Consider the following 19,956-nt stretch of genomic DNA (forward strand, 5'->3'; position numbering starts at 1 on the left):
GTGTGTGTGTGTGTGTGTGTTTGCATCGCTACCAGACGTAACCTTTGGGAATAATGTTATGATGCACATTCGCTGCTGCGTTTGATCTTTCTGGAGTTACCATGGGGAACACTGGAGAATGCATGTATTTAATTAATTCTGTACATTTCTATACATTTCTATATAAACTCAGCAAAGTAAGAAACATCCTCTCACTGTCAACTGCGTTTATTTTCAGCAAACTTAACATGTGTAAATACATGTATGAACATAACAAGATTCAACAACTGAGACATAAACTGAACAAGTTCCACAGCCATGTGACTAACAGAAATGGAATAATGTGTCCCTGAACAAAGGGGGGGGTCAAAATCAAAAGTAACAGTCAGTATCTGGTGTGGCCACCAGCTGCATTAAATACTGCAGAAATTCCTGTCTTGCAGGAAATCACACACAGAACGAGCAGTATGGCTGGTGGCATTGTCATGCTGGAGGGTCATGTCAGGATGAGCCTGCAGGAAGGGTACCACATGAGGGAGGAGGATGTCTTCCCTGTAACGCACAGCATTGAGATTGCCTGCAATGACAACAAGCTCAGTCCGATGATGCTGTGACACACCTCCCCAGACCATGACGGACCCTCCACCTCCAAATCAATCCCGCTCCAGAGTATAGGCCTCGGTGTAACGCTGATTCCTTCAACGATAAATGCGAATCCGACCATCACCCCTGGTGAGACAAAACCGCGACTCGTCAGTGAAGAGCACTTTTTGCCAGTCCTGTCTGGTCCAGCAACGGTGGGTTTGTGCCCATAGGCGACGTTGTTGCTGGGGGTGATGTCTGGTGAGGACCTGCCTTTACAACAGGCCTATAAGCCCTCAGTCCAGCCTCTCTCCGCCTATTGTGGACAGTCTGAGCACTGATGGAGGGTTTGTGCGTTCCTAGTGTAACTCGGGCAGTTGTTGTTGCCATCCTGTACCTGTCCGGTGTGATGTTCGGATGTACCAATCCTGTGCAGGTGTTGTTACACGTGGTCTGCCACTGCGCGGACGATCAGCTGTCCGTCCTGTCTCCCTGTAGTGCTGTCTTAGTTGTCTCACAGTAAGGACATTGCAGTTTATTGCCCTGGCCACATCTGCAGTCCTCATGCCTCCTTGCAGCATGCCTAAGGCATGTTCACGCAGATGAGCAGGGACCCTGGGCATCTATCTTTTGGTGTTTTTCAGAGTCAGTAGAAAGGCCTCTTTAGTGTCCTAAGTTATCATAACTGTGACCTTAAGTGCCTACCATCTGTAAGCAGTTAGTGTCTTAACGACCGTTCCACAGGTGCATGTTCATTAATTGTTTATGGTTCATTAAACAAGCCTGGGAAACAGTGTTTAAACCCTTTACAATGAAGATCTGTGAAGTTATTTGGATTTTTCCGAATTATCTTTGAAGACAGGATTCTGAAAAATGGATGTTTCTTTTTTTGCTGAGTCTACATATGTAAGTAATATAAGTAATATGTGGTTTTCATGACTGTGGGCCTGAAACACATCACTTGTCAGTAATGATGGTGGGATGACTGGGATGTCAATGTTTGATGGTGTGTATGTGTGTGTGTGTGTGTGTGTGTGGGGGGGGGGGGGGGGGGGGGGGGGGGTGGGCATACTTTACATACTATGCTAGATGTAGTGCAGTACACACAGAGAGAACAGTAGTGAGAGGTCTCGCCTTAACCTGACATCATCTGTCCATCCATCTATCTCTCTCTCTCTCTCTCTCTCTCTCTCTCTCTCTCCATCTTTCACCCTCTCTTCATTGTTTTTATTTTCTCTCTCTTTATTTCTCTATCTCTCTCTCTCTCTTCACTTCTCTCTCTCTCCCTTTCTCTCTTTCTCCCATCCCTCCCTCTTTTTCATTATACTGATGGGCTCAGACCAGCTGACAGGGAGATTCCTCAGAGTCGGTCTAATGGTCCAGATATAACCCATACTGCCATATTACCATACCAACCTGTCACTACCACCTCCATGACTGTCAGCCAATCAGCCGCTCAACTTTTTGACACAGTCCACCTAGAGAGCAGGCTGTCAATTACTTACATCACTGTGGGAGTTAGAACTTTAGTCAGTTACAACTTTAGTCAGTTACAACTTTAGTCAGTTACTACTTTAGTCAGTTACTACTTTAGTCAGTTACAACTTTAGTCCGTTACAACTTTAGTCCGTTACAACTTTAGTTTGTTACAACTTTAGTCCGTTACAACTTTAGTCTGTTGCAACTTTAGTCAGATACAACTTTAGTTCGTTACAACTTTAGTCCGTTACAACTTTAGTCCGTTACAAGTTTAGTCCGTTACAACTTTAGTCCGTTACAACTTTAGTCCGTTACAACTTTAGTTTGTTACAACTTTTGTCCGTTACAACTTTAGTCCGTTACAACTTTTATCTGTTACAACTTTAGTCAGTTACAACTTTAGTCCGTTACAACTTTAGTCTGTTGCAACTTTAGTCTGTTGCAACTTTAGTCAGATACAACTTTAGTTTGTTACAACTTCAGTCCGTTACAACTTTAGTCCGTTACAACTTTAGTTTGTTACAACTTTTGTCCGTTACAACTTTTGTCTGTTACAACTTTAGTCCGTTACAACTTTAGTCCATTACAACTTTAGTCCGTTACAACTTTTGTCCGTTACTACTTTAGTCTGTTGCAACTTTAGTCAGATATAACTTTAGTTCGTTACAACTTTAGTCCGTTACAACTTTAGTTCGTTACAACTTTAGTCCGTTACAACTTTTGTCCGTTACAACTTTAGTCCGTTACAACTTTAGTCCGTTACAACTTTTATCTGTTACAACTTTAGTCAGTTACAACTTTAGTCAGTTACAACTTTAGTCCGTTACAACTTTAGTCTGTTGCAACTTTAGTCTGTTGCAACTTTAGTCAGATACAACTTTAGTTCGTTACAACTTCAGTCCGTTACAACTTTAGTTCGTTACAACTTTAGTCCGTTACAACTTTAGTCCGTTACAACTTTAGTTTGTTACAACTTTTGTCCGTTACAACTTTAGTCCGTTACAACTTTAGTCCGTTACAACTTTAGTCCGTTGCAACTTTTGTCCGTTACAACTTTAGTCCGTTACAACTTTAGTCAGTTACAACTTTAATCCGTTACAACTTTAGTCCGTTACAACTTTAGTCCGTTACTACTTTAGTTTGTTACAACTTTTGTCTGTTACAACTTTATTCCGTTACAACTTTAGTCCCTTACAACTTTAGTCCGTTACAACTTTTGTCCGTTACAACTTTAGTCAGTTACAACTTTAGTCTGTTACAACTTTAGTCAGTTATAACTTTAGTCAGTTACAACTTTAGTCAGATACAACTTTAGTCCGTTACAACTTTTTTCCGTTACAACTTTAGTCAGTTACAACTTTAGTCAGTTACAACTTTAGTCAGTTATAACTTTAGTCAGTTACAACTTTAGTCAGATACAACTTTAGTCTGTTACAACTTTAGTCCGTTACAACTTTAGTCCGTTACAACTTTAGTCTGTTACAACTTTAGTCAGTTACAACTTTAGTCCGTTACAACTTTAGTCCGTTACAACTTTATTCAGTTACAACTTTAGTCAGTTTCTACTTTAGTCAGTTACAACTTTAGTTTGTTACAACTGTAGTCCGTTACAACTTTAGTCAGTTTCTACTTTAGTCAGTTTCTACTTTAGTCCGTTACAACTTTAGTCCGATACAACTTTAGTCCGTTACAACTTTAGTCCGTTACAACTTTAGTTCGTTACAACTTTAGTCCGTTACAACTTTAGTCCGTTACAACTTTAGTCAGTTACAGCTTTAGTCAGTTACAACTTTAGTCAGATACAACTTTAGTCCGTTACAACTTTAGTTCATTACAACTTTAGTCCGTTACAACTTTAGTCAGTCACTGGATACAGGGCAACACATTTGAACTGTATGAGTTGTTATGACAGCTTATAGCAAGTGTTATTGTGCACTGTATATGCATTATTTGGCACTTTAAATGTGCTTATAATGAATCATAATATTTTTACCAAAAATCAAGTGTTTCTCACACTTTTCACATAAGAAATTGGGTGTATTGAATAACATAATGTGCTCTGTTGGAATTCTGTGTGTTTGTATCGCAGATCCGATTGGCTGAGGTGGAGCAGGCGTCTCTGATGTCAGAGCAGTTGTCTGACAAGTCGTCATCACTGGCCCTTCCTGATGATCTTAGTCTGGACGACCACAGTGACTACCAGCTCCTGGTCAGGGACGGCAAGGTGGGGCGTGCACATGCACAGACTTACTCTCATTGACACAAAACATGCGCACACACTGAGAAACTATATACTTTTTGTTTTTGCATAATTCAACTGCTTACACACTTGAACACATTCTTTCACACACTGCATCCCACTGCATTAACTGCTTGATTAGCGAATCAATGCTCCCGTGTGTGTTTCACCATGTGCCGTGGGCAGGCTAGGGCGACGGGTCTGTGTTTGTTGGTGTCTGTGTGCCTGTGTGTGTGCGTGTATGTGTGTGTGTGCGTGTAAGCAAGATCGTGATGTGTGTGTGTGCATGCGTGTGTGCGAGTGTACGTGTGCGTTTGTGTGTGTGAGAATGATCGCGATGTGGGTGCGCGTGCGTGTTTGTGTGAGCATGATCGTGATGTGTGTGTGAGCATGATCGTGATGTGCGTGTGTGTGTGTGTGTGTGTGTGTGTGTGTGTGTGTAATCATCCCATCTCCTCTAAGCTGTTTCATCTGGTTTACCTTATTGCTTTTCTCTATTGAAACTAATTTGATATCCAATCTAAAACGAGGCACTGTGGAGCTTGCAATTACTTTAGTTTGGAAAAATATATTACTAATCAACAGATGTATTGACTGAAGAGAGATGAAGTATCAAATAGTAGGAAATATCAAAATGTATAAAATTCTCTAAATTGGAAAAATATCCCATGGTGCTTTTTATTACAATTATATTTCATTGGTATCAATATTTCATTTGGTCATTTCATTTCACAGTTAACACTATTTACAGTGAGACTTTTGCTTTACCACAGACAACGCTTTTGTTGTTGTTATTGTTGTTGTTGTTGCTGATGTTGGCTAGTTAGCTAGCGTGCTCGGCTAACCCCTAATGAACGGTGCTATCAGCTAACAAAATGCTAGTCTTTCCAAATATTGACAACAAGATCAAGCATTCAAGTTCAACCACCTTTGACTCTAAGTTATGCCTATTTCAATGCTAATATGCCAGTGTGGTAGTTGAACTCTTTTAACATGCTACACCAGGGGTAGCCTCATTTGGTTAATACACTTAAAATGCTAATAGATAGATAGAATGAGGGGGAGATAGAATGTTACATGGTCATTCACTCTAGATAGGGCTAGCCCTTATAGCCATAGCAACAGATGCTTATTGATTTCTAATAATGCTAGCAGTAGTACCTGGAACTTTACAGATTATATGTGAGTGTTAATTGAAGTCATCCTGAATGCTTATATTTGTTATAGGATAACTCTGAGGTACTCCCCCTCCCCCCATCTCTTTCTCTCTATAGGAGGAGAGAGGGAGCAGTGACTCCCACAGTTCTGAGGAATTGAGGGGGATTCAGGCTGGGTGTGGAGGGCGTTGGGGGCACGGAGGTTCTCGACCCCACAGCAGAGGCCCTGAAGATGGGGTAGGATTCCTGCTAGAGGTGGGTTCCCAGCCCCAGTTCCAGAGCCAGTCTCTCCAGTTCCTCCACCACAACAGAGGTAACCTTGTTCTCCTTTTTCTTCCATCTCATTAGCACTTGTGAAATCTGATGGATATGTGTGCATACATTACCAGTTGACATTTTCATCTTGTGACCTTGGTTTATGATCTTGGTATTTAACTGACTGTGTTTAGTGATGATCACATGACTTTGCAATGACATTGAAATGATCATTTCATTCAGAAGGTTTTCCTTCTCATGCTCAGATGTGTGAGAGAGAAAATTATGTTTTGCTCCGTATTCACACAGTTGATTACACCGACATCCCAATGTTAATTAACTAAAAGACAGATGGGCAAGCATACACAAAGACATTGATTAACGACATTCAATGACATGCCTATCCTTCCTCCCACCATAACATTAGCGTTATACAGCTGGATGGATGACTGGATGGATGGATGGATAAATGGATAGATAACTCATGTTCATTCTACATGCAACATTTCTATCTTTCTATAGATAATAACTGTATGTCAACAGATGATGATGGCCATCACAGTGACCAGGTTGGCAGTGTCGGATGTAGAGGTTCCTCCTCTCCTCTCTTCCATCTCCCTGTGGAGTTCTTTCACCCCGCCACAGCCACAGCGGTCCCCCCACCCATCCACAGGACGGGGGTAGACCCAGGGGGGAGAGAGGCATCCAGGCTGCCTTCCCCAGCCTCCTGGTCCTCTCTGCGCTCCCCAGGGGCCAACAGCAGTGTCCTAGACTCCCCAGGGGCCAACAGCAGAGTCCTAGACTCCCAAGGGGCCAAAAGCAGGGTCCTAGACTCCTCAGGGGCCAACAGTAGGGTCCTAGTTTCCCAGGTAAGAGGTTATGGGGTCATATTGGTAGAGGGAGTATTCATGTAGTGAAATGTACACTGGGTGTACAAAATATTAAGAACACCTTCCTAATATTGAGTTGCCCCTCCCAGGTGTGTCAGGTTGGCTGTATGTCCTTTGGGTGGTGGACCATTCTTGATACACACAAATCAAATAAAAATTGTATTGGTCACATACACATGGTCAGCTGATGTTATTGGTCACATACACATGGTCAGCTGATGTTATTGGTCACATACACATGGTCAGCTGATGTTATTGGTCACATACACATGGTCAGCTGATGTTATTGGTCACATACACATGGTCAGCTGATGTTATTGGTCACATACACATGGTTAGCAGATGTTATTGGTCACACACACATGGTTAGCAGATGTTATTGGTTGCATACACATAGTTTGCAGATGTTTTTGCGAGTGTAGCAAAATGCTTGTGCACAGGAAACTGTTGCGCGTGAAAAACCCTGCAGAGTTGCAGTTCTTGACAAACTCAAACCGGTGCACCTGGCACTTACTACCATACCCTACTGACACTGAAAAAAAGGGACACCGTCTTCCAAATGATCGCACCGCAACATGCACAAATTCATGTTGTTACTCCTATGAACAGAGAAAGTGAAATATTTCTCGATATTAAAACTTCTTACGGCTAGGCTCAAAAACATTCAGCTGAAAAGGCAGAGCGCGAAATAAAAAAACATTTTTTATAAATATGTAACTTTCATACATTCACAAGTGCAAGACACCAAATTAACGATAGACTTCTTGATAATCTACCCATCTTGTCCGATTTCAAAAAGGCTTTACAGCGAAAGCACACCATATGATTATGTTAGGTCAGAGCCTAGTCACAAAAACACACATAGCCATTTTCCAGCCAAAGAGAGGAGTCACAAAATGCAGAAATAGAGATAAAATGAATCACTAACCTTTGATGATCTTCATAAGATTGCACTCATAGGACTTCATGCTACACAATACATGTATGTTTTGTTTGATAAAGTTCATATTTATATCTCAAAATCTCAGTTTACATTGGCGCTTTATGGTCAGTAATGTTGTGCCTCGAAAACATCCGGCAAATTTTCAGAGAGCCACATCAATATACAGAAATACTCATAATATGCACAGAATTATAGATATACTTCTCCTTAATGCAGCCGCTGTGTCAGATTTCAAAAAAGCTTTACGGAAAAAGCAAACCATGCAATAATCTGAGTACGGCACTCAGACACAAAAACAAGCCATGCAGATACCCGCCATGTTGTGGAGTCAGTAAAAGTCAGAAATAGCATTATAAATATTCACTTACCTTTGATGATCTTCATCAGAATGCACTCCCAGGAATCTCAGTTCCACAATAAATGTTTATTTTGTTCGATAAAGTCCATCATTTATGTCCAAATTTTGTTAGCGCATTTGGTAAACAAATCCAAACTCACGAAGCGTGGGCAAGTCCAGGAGGTTCAGACGAAAAGTTTAAAAAGTCATATTACAGTTCGTAGAAACATGTCAAACGAAGTATAGAATCAATCTTTAGGATGTTTTTAACATAAATATTCAATAATGTTCCAACCGAAGAATTCCTTTGTCTTTAGAATTGCAATGGAACACATGTCGCTCTCACGTGTGCGCACGTGATCAGCTCATGGCACTCTGGCAGGCCTCTGGTTGCATCAGCTCTCATTCGCCCCCACGTCACAGTAGAAGCCTCAAACAACGTTCTAAAGACTGTTGATATCTAGTGGAAGCCTTAGGAAGTGCAATTTGACCCCATAGACACTGTATATTCGATAGGCAAGTTGAAAAACTACAAACTTCAGATTTCCCACTTCCTGGTTGGATTTTTCTCAGGTTTTCGCCTGCCATATGAGTTCTGTTACACTCACAGACATCATTCAAACAGTTTTAGAAACCCCAGAGTGTTTTCCATCCGATACTAATATGCATATATTAGCTTCTGGGCCTGAGTAGCAGGAGATTTACTCTGGGCGCGCTTTTCATTCGAATGTGAAAATGCTGCCCCCTATCCCAAACAGTTTAAAAAAAGACCCAAGCTGCTAATAAAACAACGCCTATCAATAAACTTTCCCACTCATTCATTACAGCTGCACTGCTTGTTGTGGCGGGAGTGGAAGTACAAAGAAAACATATTTTATGGCTAATAAAAGTATTGAATAAAAAGTGTTGACAGTGCTTAGTAAGAACTTAAACATGAACTCACTCATAAAAACAGCAGGTCTTTGCTGTATTCGTCTCATGGTTTTAAAAGTTTTGAAATCTCACAACTTTCCTGTATCTTTCTTTTACGCCTGTCTCATCATTGCAGACACGGTAATCTGAGCCATCCGATTGGCCAGCGGTAGGCCTATAGCGCAGTTGATTTGCTCTCACCAGGCAGGAAGAGTTTGTACCTTTAGTCACATGAAATGGTTAAAAAATGTTGTGCAGTGCAGCTGAATAGGGTGCCTCTACAAATAAAACATTAAAATAGGCTTTATCGTTTATTTCTACCCTTTTTTCTCCCCAATTGGTAGTTACACTCTTGTCCCATCGCTGAAACTCCTGTACTGAGGTGAAGGTATAGAGCCATACGTCCTCCAAAACAGCAAGCAGCAATGCTTCTTGACACAATGCTCACTTAACCTGCACCAATGTGTCAGAGGAAGCACAGTACAACTGGCGCACAGCCCGCCACAAGGAGTCGCTAGGGCACAATGGGACAAGAACATCCCTGCAGTCCAAACCCGGACAATGCTGTGCCAATCGTGCGTCACCCGGTCACAGCCGGTGACACAGCCTGGGATCGAACCTGGGTCTGTAGTGATGCCTCAAGCATTGCAATGCAGTGCCTTAGACCGCTGGGCCACTCGGGAGACCCTATCGTTGGGTTTTTTACATAAATATTTGCCGATCAACTAGAAATGCCTTGGAGATCGACCGTATATTCAGGTGTGTGCTATCATATAGTGTCGTATATGAACTTCAGTGTAACAGCCATGGGTGTTATAATGGATTGACTTTATGGGGTGAAATACCAATCAGATTCAGTTGTTTTTCACTCGTTGGTAAGGGCTACACTCCACTAGAGTTAAGGTCCATGGGGATGCTTACTATAAGAGATTACATTTACAATATACTGCAGCTTCTTTTATATTCTAAGAGGGGGAAGTATCCAGCTGATGCACAGCAGCCATTTGTGGTTGAGCTCACTCACTGTGGTTGAGACAGTTATTAAGGAATAAAACACAATACATGGGCATATCTGTAAGGAGTGAGTGCATCAAAGTTGAATTATACATCTTCTTATTCAGACCTTTATATCTTCCTATTCAGACCTTAATATCTTCCTATTCAGACCTTTATATCTTCCTATTCAGACCTTTATATCTTCCTATTCAGACCTTTATATCTTCCTATTCAGACCTTTATATCTTCCTATTCAGACCTTAATATCATCCTATTCAGACCTTTATATCTTCCTATTCAGACCTTAATATCTTCCTATTCAGACCTTTATATCTTCCTATTCAGACCTTAATATCTTCCTATTCAGACCTTTATATCTTCCTATTCAGACCTTAATATCTTCCTATTCAGACCTTTATATCTTCCTATTCAGACCTTAATATCTTCCTATTCAGACCTTTATATCTTCCTATTCAGACCTTAATATCTTCCTATTCAGACCTTTATATCTTCCTATTCAGACCTTAATATCTTCCTATTCAGACCCTATTCAGACCTTTATATCTTCCTATTCAGACCTTAATATCTTCCTATTCAGACCTTTATATCTTCCTATTCAGACCTTTATATCTTCCTATTCAGACCTTTATATCTTCCTATTCAGACCCTATTCAGACCTTTATATCTTCCTATTCAGACCTTAATATCTTCCTATTCAGACCCTATTCAGACCTTTATATCTTCCTATTCAGACCTTTATATCTTCCTATTCAGACCCTATTCAGACCTTTATATCTTCCTATTCAGACCTTAATATCTTCCTATTCAGACCCTATTCAGACCTTTATATCTTCCTATTCAGACCTTAATATCTTCCTATTCAGACCGTTATATCTTCCTATTCAGACCTTTATATCTTCCTATTCAGACCTTTATATCTTCCTATTCAGACCTTTATATCTTCCTATTCAGACCCTATTCAGACCTTTATATCTTCCTATTCAGACCTTAGATATCTTCCTATTCAGACCGTTATATCTTCCTATTCAGACCTTTATATCTTCCTATTCAGACCTTTATATCTTCCTGTTCAGACCTTTATATCTTCCTATTCAGACCCTATTCAGACCTTTATATCTTCCTATTCAGACCTTTATATATTCCTATTCAGACCTTTATATCTTCCTATTCAGACCTTTATATCTTCCTATTCAGACCTTTATATCTTCCTATTCAGACCATTATATCTTCCTATTCAGACCTTTATATCTTCCTATTCAGACCTTTATATCTTCCTATTCAGACCTTAATATCTTCCTATTCAGACCTTTATATCTTCCTATTCAGACCTTATCTTCCTATTCAGACCTTAATATCTTCCTATTCAGACCTTTATATCTTCCTATTCAGACCTTTATATCTTCCTGTTCAGACCTTTATATCTTCCTATTCAGACCTTAATATCTTCCTGTTCAGACCTTTATATCTTCCTATTCAGACCTTTATATCTTCCTATTCAGACCTTTATATCTTCCTATTCAGACCTTTATATCTTCCTATTCAGACCTTTATATCTTCCTGTTCAGACCTTTATATCTTCCTATTCAGACCCTATTCAGACCTTTATATCTTCCTATTCAGACCTTTATATCTTCCTATTCAGACCTTTATATCTTCCTATTCAGACCTTTATATCTTCCTATTCAGACCTTTATATCTTCCTATTCAGATCTTTATATCTTCCTATTCAGACCTTTATATCTTCCTATTCAGACCTTTATATCTTCCTATTCAGACCTTTATATCTTCCTATTCAGACCCTATTCAGACCTTTATATCTTACTATTCAGACCTTTATATCTTCCTATTCAGACCTTTATATCTTCCTATTCAGACCTTTATATCTTCCTATTCAGACCCTATTCAGACCTTTATATCTTCCTATTCAGACCTTTATATCTTCCTATTCAGACCTTTATATCTTCCTATTCAGACCTTTATATCTTCCCATTTAGACTTTAGTGCACAGTATTTTTCATTTAAATGGTATTCTACGGTGCTAAGTGTGCATTTTCAGTTCATGGCACACAAAAACAAGCAATATTCTTCTTCTGCTTCAGAGGCAACCATGGCAACAGTATGCAACTGACCTTTTCTGTATCAATTTGTTTTGTTTATGTCATTTCCAGAGTGCTTTGTGAGATTCTGTTCCAGTACATTTCTGCAGCACTACACTAATTAGCGAGGTCATCCCTTCTCTACTTGACTCTCTGTTTTCTTGGTTCTTGTGCTTAAATACTTCATCCCGCTCTCATTCACTTTTTTCTCTCTCTTTCTGTCTTACTGTCTATCTCTCTGTTTCTTTCACTTCTCTCTCTCTTACTGTCTATCTCTCTCTGTCTCTGTCTCTCTCTCTCTCTCTCCTTACTGCTCTCTCTTCTTTCCCCCCTTGCTATCCCTCCACCCCGCAATCCCCTCTATCCTTCCTCAGCACCAGTCCCACAGTGACTCGTCCCTGGCCACAGGCAGCTCCGAGGGAAGCCTCCAGACCACCCTGGAGGAAGGTCTCAGCTTTAGCATCTCCCCCCCTCGAGGAGACCTGGGACTCTCCCTGGCCCTGCCTCTCCTCTGCCCTCTCCCCCTCCCTCACCTCGACGAAACACGACAAACCCCCAGATCGCTGGGTCACCCCTCAATGAGAGGCCGCAGTACAGCATTCAACCTCCAAGCCACTAGAGGGCACCAGAGGAGCCAGAGCAGCTGTGGCAGCAGCACCAGTCCCGGGTGCCCAAGGCAAGACTCTATGGACCCTTCAGATGACGATTGTGGGATAGGGATGGGAGGCGAAGGATCCAGTCAGGCTTTTAACAGCGAACGTTTATCAGAGACACTTAGTAGTTTGTCTCTGACGTCACTGCTGTCACCTAGCTCCCTGGCACCCCCTCTGGTGAAAAAATGTAATAGCACTGGGAGTTTGGACCAGGCAAATCTTTCTGTCAGGAGTAAAGATGGACAACAGTACTATGAGATAGATGCTCATGGGTACCTCACCAACCCTTGGACTGAGAAGAGGGGTGGACAGGAAGGGGAGATGGGGTTTGGAGTTAAAGGTACAAGCCAGATGATGGATTCCGGCTCGAGGAAAAACAGATGAAACTTTATCTATCGGTTGGAACTTTTTTTTCTCCTCCAGAGGTGTTTGATTGATATCTGTTCAATGAACTCGTCTCCTCCCTATTTCGCTCTCTCTCTTTCATCAGTGAGATGTCCATGTTCTCTTCTTTCCATGACGATTGGGTGAAAATTGAAGCTGAGTGATTGGTATACATTTTGTGGAGGATTACAATGACTTCTGGGTAATGGAGTTTAATTAAGGCATCTCATTTTCTGAGACATGTGGATATTCTTTGAGAGGACTACAGCAATGACAGGACCCTTGAAAAACATGCTAATTCTGGGCTTGCATGGAGTATAGTCGCCCTCATCCATACCCAAAGAAAAGCAAAAAAAGTACCACAATGTGAATTCCGTGTGAGCATTGTCGGAACATTGATGAAACTCGAAAAGAAAACGATTGACTAACAGGGCTAGCTTAGCGGCTAATGCTAATGCTCCTGTGATTGACAACAGGGCTAGCATAGCCCAGTGGCTAATGGTAGTCTAATGGTTTTGTCCTCTTGAAAAAAGACAATGCTCATTATTAAGATAAGCAGATTGTAGAGTCCTTTCGATGAGACTTTGTACAGAGTTGTTGTTTTTTATTCACATCTATAAGGTAGCATTGATTACCAACTTTTTCTTTTAGCTTAACATTTGATAGGTGAAAAAAAATCAAGGTTGCATATTTGATGGGTTTTCTAGTTATAAAACATATTGGATCTGTATGAATGCAGATGTGTCCCTCTGTGTGTGTTAGGATGAGATATAAAGGCTAATCTAGAAATACTAGAATTAGCAAAAGGGCACCTTTTGAATGGAAAATAAATCAATATGTGAGAGCTATAGTGAAGAGACGTGGGGAGTGAATGAGAACATATGCCGTACCATAGAGGAATAGACAATGTTCTCATGAATCACCCATGAACCAAGGGCTTCAGAGAAGATGCTCTCCTGTCCCTACTGGATAGATGCACCATATCCAATGAGAGATCGAGATCGGACGCCATCTTGGTTGGTGAAACACAAAGTAAAACAAAGTCCCGGTCAGTTTCACAAAATGGAGTTCTTGTCTCTTGTCCCCCCCTTGTTGACATTTGTGCAGCGTTGTGTATCGACGTTTTGAAGGAAAATTGTATACCTCAGGTGGATTACAGAAAACACTGAAGTGGATCTATAAAATATTTTTTTCAACGCTCACACTCAGATGTAAATACACAAGCGCACCCACACCACAACCACAAAGATGTCAAAGATGTCCGCTTACCTGCAGTATGTTTTGGTTTTTCCTGAAGACAGGAAGAGATCAGAGAGGAACAAATCTCTCACTCGATCGCTCGTCGTCCAGCTTATCCTCCTTTCATTCTTTCTCATTATCCGTTAGAATTAAAGGGGCACTCCACTATTTTCTAAGCTCATATTCAATATCTCCATGTGGACACCGGCATGTTGCAGGAAGGACAGTAGGAATATCAGGTTAAATAAGTAGCGAAGTGCCACTTTAAAATACCCAGTTGGAAAAGCCAGTTTATTTAACATATTATCCCCCTGAGTATGAGATATGCAATATTTGAAGCATACAGATATATATGACACAGGTATAGGTAGGAGATAGGCAAGAGGGTTCAAATATATCGCTATTATGTATTACAGTAAAATGTCAATAGGCTCCAATGAGATTCAAAGGTCATTCAATTATGATGTGTTAGAATGTCTGTGTATTCCAAGATGGTAGGATCAGGATGTCTTTTGTTCTTGTCTTTTCCCCCGCCCCCTAAGTTGCATGTTGTTATTCTTTTGTGAAATGTCAGCTTAGAGTCATAAAAGTGGATTAGCTTCTCAACCTCTGCGAATTCTTGATTCTTTAACATGGCGACTCGTCTCATTTACAGGACGCGTCATCATTCATTTGAATGTCGGACCCTTTTCATCTTCCCATGTTAACCTTTGACCCTTTTCATCTTCCCATGTTAACCCGTTTACCCTTTTCATCTTCTCATGTTAACCGTTGACTCTTTTCATCTTCCCATGTTAACCTTTGACCCTTTTCATCTTCCCATGTTAACCATTGACCCTTTTCATCTTCCCATGTTAAACCTTGAACCTTTTCATCTTCCCATGTTAACCTTTGACCCTTTTCATCTTCCCATGTTAACCCGTTGACCCTTTTCTTGAGGCACCCAAAGTCTCATTCTCTCCCAAGTGTTCATTGATTACGTTACTGATTGGTCGTAGTAGCAGCTGTGTGGGAACCCTAGCAGTTGATAGCTCCGTTTCAATGCATAATTCCTAGTGATGACTTATTGAACGGGAGACTCTTTCACATGGGATGTTGTCTGTTTTGATTGTAAGGACGAAGTGCAGGTTTGTTAGTGCTGCCTACATGTGTATGTCATTTTGAGAGTAGATTTGTAAGGATAGAATATCACAATTAGAAAAGAACACAAACCCAACCTGTGTATTAATGCATATTCATCCGTGTCAATGTTGAAACTCTAAATCTGGTGTTCTTCTTCTCTCTCGCTAAACATAACGGGCTCCAAACTACTCCAACTATTCAAATAGCCTTCTTCATTTACCTTGGGCATTCCTCTTGGTTGTTCTAGCTCAATAAACAGATAGACCAAGTCAGAGACATGAGCTAAAAGATAATCAAATCAAATAGAAGCTTCAGTGTCTCTTAGGACCCTGATGTGTGTGTGTGTGGAAACAAGGATAATATCTTTGACAAATATTTAAAATGAGAAACCGTGGGTTTGGCACTTGTAGTTGGCTTCAGATTTAATCACTTGGTCCACACAAATATAAATGTCATTTCGGTTACTTTAAAAAACAGCAGATTTTTCTTTGCCCGGTTTTTAAAGCCCCTTAACGTTCCATGATGCTAACACCATGTTAAAATACAAACTTCACGAGACTACATATGTTCAAAAATATTTTGTTCACAGATATTTCAAAAGATTTGAGGCCAGAAGAAATGTTGTTTACTACAAAAGGCTGCTATTCAACCAACCGGGTGTTTAGTAAGCCTTTGATACAGTAGCTGAAATGAACACATCTCTTATCTCATCACGTCAGATTAGATGCTGTTCAGTCTCACAGAGATATATCAGATGGCAGTTTATCTTCTCTTTTCATTTTTCCCCCTCTTTTCTTTGTCTTTCATGTCCTGCTGTCTTCAGAGCCGTGTCTCACTGTTTAGTGTCTTAAATGATGAACCGTAGCATCACAGTCTTCCTCACACAGCTTCCAACACTAGAGAGTGTTTGACATCTACAAGTATCAAAGAGAAGCGTATGACTCTTAGCAGCAGGTGTGTTTGTCTACTTGAATGAGTGTGTGTGTTTGTGAATGCTCGTCCCTCTGCCCGAAATAGGACCTACTACACCATTGTAGGAAATGGCTGCAATTGAAGAAAAAAATGGATGTATGAAAGTCATTGATCCTAGTCACAATCTTTCCTGTGGGTTTCTTGGTATTCAGCAGCAACATGCACATTATCAGCTAGCCTAGCCAAGCCTTCATTCAAACACTATTAAGTGTTAACAACACTAGCTTTCTGTGACTGGGTCTCGTCCTCTAAGTTTGAAAGGGTTTTTAACATCAATCTATGGTAGCTTTGCAAGTGGCCCTCTATTCCCTATAATACCCTGAGGTTAAAAGTAGTGCACTATATTGGGAAAAGGGGGCTATTTGGGACAAGTCTGTAACACTTGTACACCTGGGGCTTTACCTCCCTTGGAGAGAACCAGACTGATCGAAAAGCACACGCACGCACACACACGCACACACGCATGCACATGGACACGCACACGCACACACACACATACAGACACACACACACACAGCTTGATACGCTGGTACACCTGCGGCTCCCTCCTCCCCCCTGGAGAGAACCTGTCTGATCAAAAGACTGCTTACGTGAACAGGCATTTAACCACTAACACTAACACACAGCTGTCCACAGCAATCTACAAGCCCTTGATGTACTGTACTCACATTCTATTGAATTAGATGAAGACAGAGAGACAGAGAGAGAAGCACAAAGGTTACTAGGTGTGTTTGATCAGACTAACACAAGCGAAGGAAGAATAGGAATGAATAGGGATGAATGAGAGTGAAAGGATGGTGATAGGTGTGTAGTGTGTATACACACACACACACACACACACCTTCGCTGGCATGGCCCCAGCCTTAGCTTGTTAGATGTTGGCCAGCTGTGGAGAGGGTTGATGTTGAATTCTGTTCTGGGTGCATACGGACATCTGGGATACATGGAGGGAGGGAGCAAGGGAGGGAGGGAGGGAGCAAGGGAGGAGGGAGGTAGCGAGCAAGCGAGCGAGAGAGGGATGTGGAAGGGAGGGAGGGATGGTCCTTTGAAGTTATCACCCTCAGGATACACAGGTTCTCTCTTCTCTCACATCTCAGAACAGTTGATGTAATGAAATAGATATGCAGTTTAACACTGTTCAAAGTGCCATCACCTCAGAGTAAAGAGAGGGATGGAGAGAAAGAGAGAGGGGGGGGCAGTGCATGTGATGTGTGAATTCATGCTGTCATTGCTGTGTGTGTCACTCAGTTATAGGACCCTTCGGTAGCAACGCAGCATGTGGAGGTGTCTATTCACCTGCCATTTGAACACAGGCAGTGACAAGACCACCCGTGGGGTCCTAATGTGTCAACAGTAATTAAGCATCGTTCAAGTCAACGTCCCTATCTCCCTGCACTGTTAGTGCTGCGGCTAACGCTAATCTGTAAACTAGCGTGTCTTGATTGATTTAGCTTGACAGGTAGCTTAGAGGTCATGTGATCTTCGTCTGACTGACAGATTGAGCCGTCACATTGACTTAATTGAACACTAATTAAGATGGTAGACGCCTGTTATAGACTACACCTGTCCCATTGGTTATAATGGATGGAGTTCAGACGACTTTACACCGTGTTATACAATAGGCTGATTGGTCTTCTCAAACCAATGGGAATGTATCACTGATTTCCAAAAACACTTGCAAATATTCCAGTTTGCACCTTTACGTGATTGTCTTCATATTGTGTTCCGTAGAATGAAACCTTCTGGGTGGTTTTTAAATGATCATGTATATGAATGTGGGATGAATCTATTCACATTTCATCATCCAAAAGCAGTTTTCACAACAAAGTGGGGAAATGAGAACCACATGAAAATGGATCATTGCGAACTGTAGAGAACGCCTTCACGTGGAAACATAATGTGATTTAATAAATGGTTCATGTTTTGTCGCAGGGGAATGTGGATTATACGTACATGCACACACACACTAAGACCAAACTGAAGGGCTTTACCACTAGATTGCATTCTTTACAGAAATAAGAAGATAAGAACTCTCTCAATTTAATTGGAATTGCTCTAAAATATATATATATATTGCAATGCAACACTAGTGGGTTTTAGAAACTGGTGGGCTCAGATAGCCAATTAATCACTGAAGCGGCTACATGTGTTTTGCTGTCACAGAGTCTTTGTTTAATGGAGGTGAATGACAACGAAGAGCCTGTAGATGAAGACATGCAATTACCAGTCTATTTCCTTATCTAGGCTTAGGGTTTATGACCATATAAGGACCATATTCAGTCACATAAAGTACTGCACATGAATAGTGCAAGGAGTTAATGAGTACAGTCTGTGTGTGTGTGTGTGTGTGTGTGTGTGTGTGTGTGTGTGTGTGTGTGTGTGTGTGTGTGTGTGTGTGTGTGTGTGTGTGTGTGCGTGCGTGCGTGTGTGCGTGTGCGTGTGTGTGTGTGCTTTTCATTAGCCTAATAGGCAGTCAAATTGGTATTACTACAGCCCAATAAGATACTTGATATCCCCTCTGTTTCAATTACTGAAACCACAGTGAAGAGAAATATAATGGAAAGCAAATTATTGTCATTGTTGATGAGGTTTCCTCTCTCATCTGGTCTGTGTGTGGTGTCAGTGTGTGTCTGATTGAGGTTGAAGGGGGAGGTGCTGTGTGTGTGTGTGCATCCGTGTGTGTGTGTGTGTGTGTGTGTGTGTGTGTGTGTGTGTGTGTGTGTATGCGCTCGTGTGTCACCATCATGATCTATCTGTGCTCGCTCTTAAAGGACAAACACATCAATCACAACAGCGGCCATTTTGTTCTGAATAAGAAAAGGGGTCAGTAGGCTAGCTCACGTTAACTCAGGAATATCCATATATTTACATAGTGCTGGTACTGTACAACCAATATTATCTTGAGAAACCCATTCATTTATTTATTTTCAACCAGCAACTAACTCTCTTACTCTCAAACAGACAGATCCCACTCATTCCAGAACCATTTCCCAAGTCTCATTTTCTTAGATCACATTGTCTCCTTCCCTCTCCTCTCTCTGTCACTCTCTCCTCTCCCCCTTTAGCGCAGCAATCAGAAGGAGACATTTTCATGACAATGTGATCTGTAAAGCTGAAAGAGGGTAACAGTGGTAGAGCGTTGATGTGTGTGTCTGTGAACATCTCTTCTTCCACATGAGAAATGGTTGTGGAATGAGTGGGATCTGTCTGTTTGAGAGACGTTGATGTAGAGAATTCATATAGTCCTTTGAGTATTTCCCCCTCCACTCACCCCGAACATTTCACATGTCAACCTGTGTGTTTCTGTGTGTTGTCACCTGTCATGCTGTTGTCTGTAGTCATAAACATATTACACACGCATCGTGTGTGTTTCGACTCGTTTAGCCAAAAGGACAAATCTTTCCACTCATGTCATTCATTTGAGTCAGTAATGAACAGAGCATGCAGGATCCCTTACAGGTGAACGATGAACGGAAAACTCCAGAGTCACCAAAGGGAGCTTAATGAAGCTGAGACTTGTAAACGTGTCGTTCACCAAAAGGAGCTTAATGAAGCTGAGACTTGTAAACGTGTCGTTCACCAAAGGGAGCTTAATGAAGCTGAGACTTGTAAACGTGTCGTTCACCAAAAGGAGCTTAATGAAGCTGAGACTTGTAAACGTGTCGTTCACCAAAGGGAGCTTAATGAAGCTGAGACTTGT

The 19,956-nt window shown here is 41.2% G+C and overlaps 1 protein-coding gene across 1 annotated transcript in view; it reads left to right on the forward strand.

Annotated features, from left to right (window-relative positions):
- LOC110493424 (voltage-dependent T-type calcium channel subunit alpha-1I-like) overlaps positions 1 to 6,741 on the forward strand; it is a 23,182-nt gene extending 16,441 nt beyond the window's left edge. The window contains exons 3-5 of the mRNA XM_036940193.1: positions 4,130 to 4,264; positions 5,554 to 5,749; positions 6,235 to 6,741. Of these exons, the coding sequence (XP_036796088.1) occupies positions 4,130 to 4,264; positions 5,554 to 5,749; positions 6,235 to 6,605 (702 nt within the window). The 3' untranslated portion in view covers positions 6,606 to 6,741. The remainder of the gene's footprint in view (positions 1 to 4,129; positions 4,265 to 5,553; positions 5,750 to 6,234) is intronic.
- Positions 6,742 to 19,956: the final 13,215 nt, after the last annotated feature.

This window comes from Oncorhynchus mykiss, chromosome 13 (assembly GCF_013265735.2).
Source record: "Oncorhynchus mykiss isolate Arlee chromosome 13, USDA_OmykA_1.1, whole genome shotgun sequence".
NCBI lineage: Eukaryota > Metazoa > Chordata > Actinopteri > Salmoniformes > Salmonidae > Oncorhynchus > Oncorhynchus mykiss.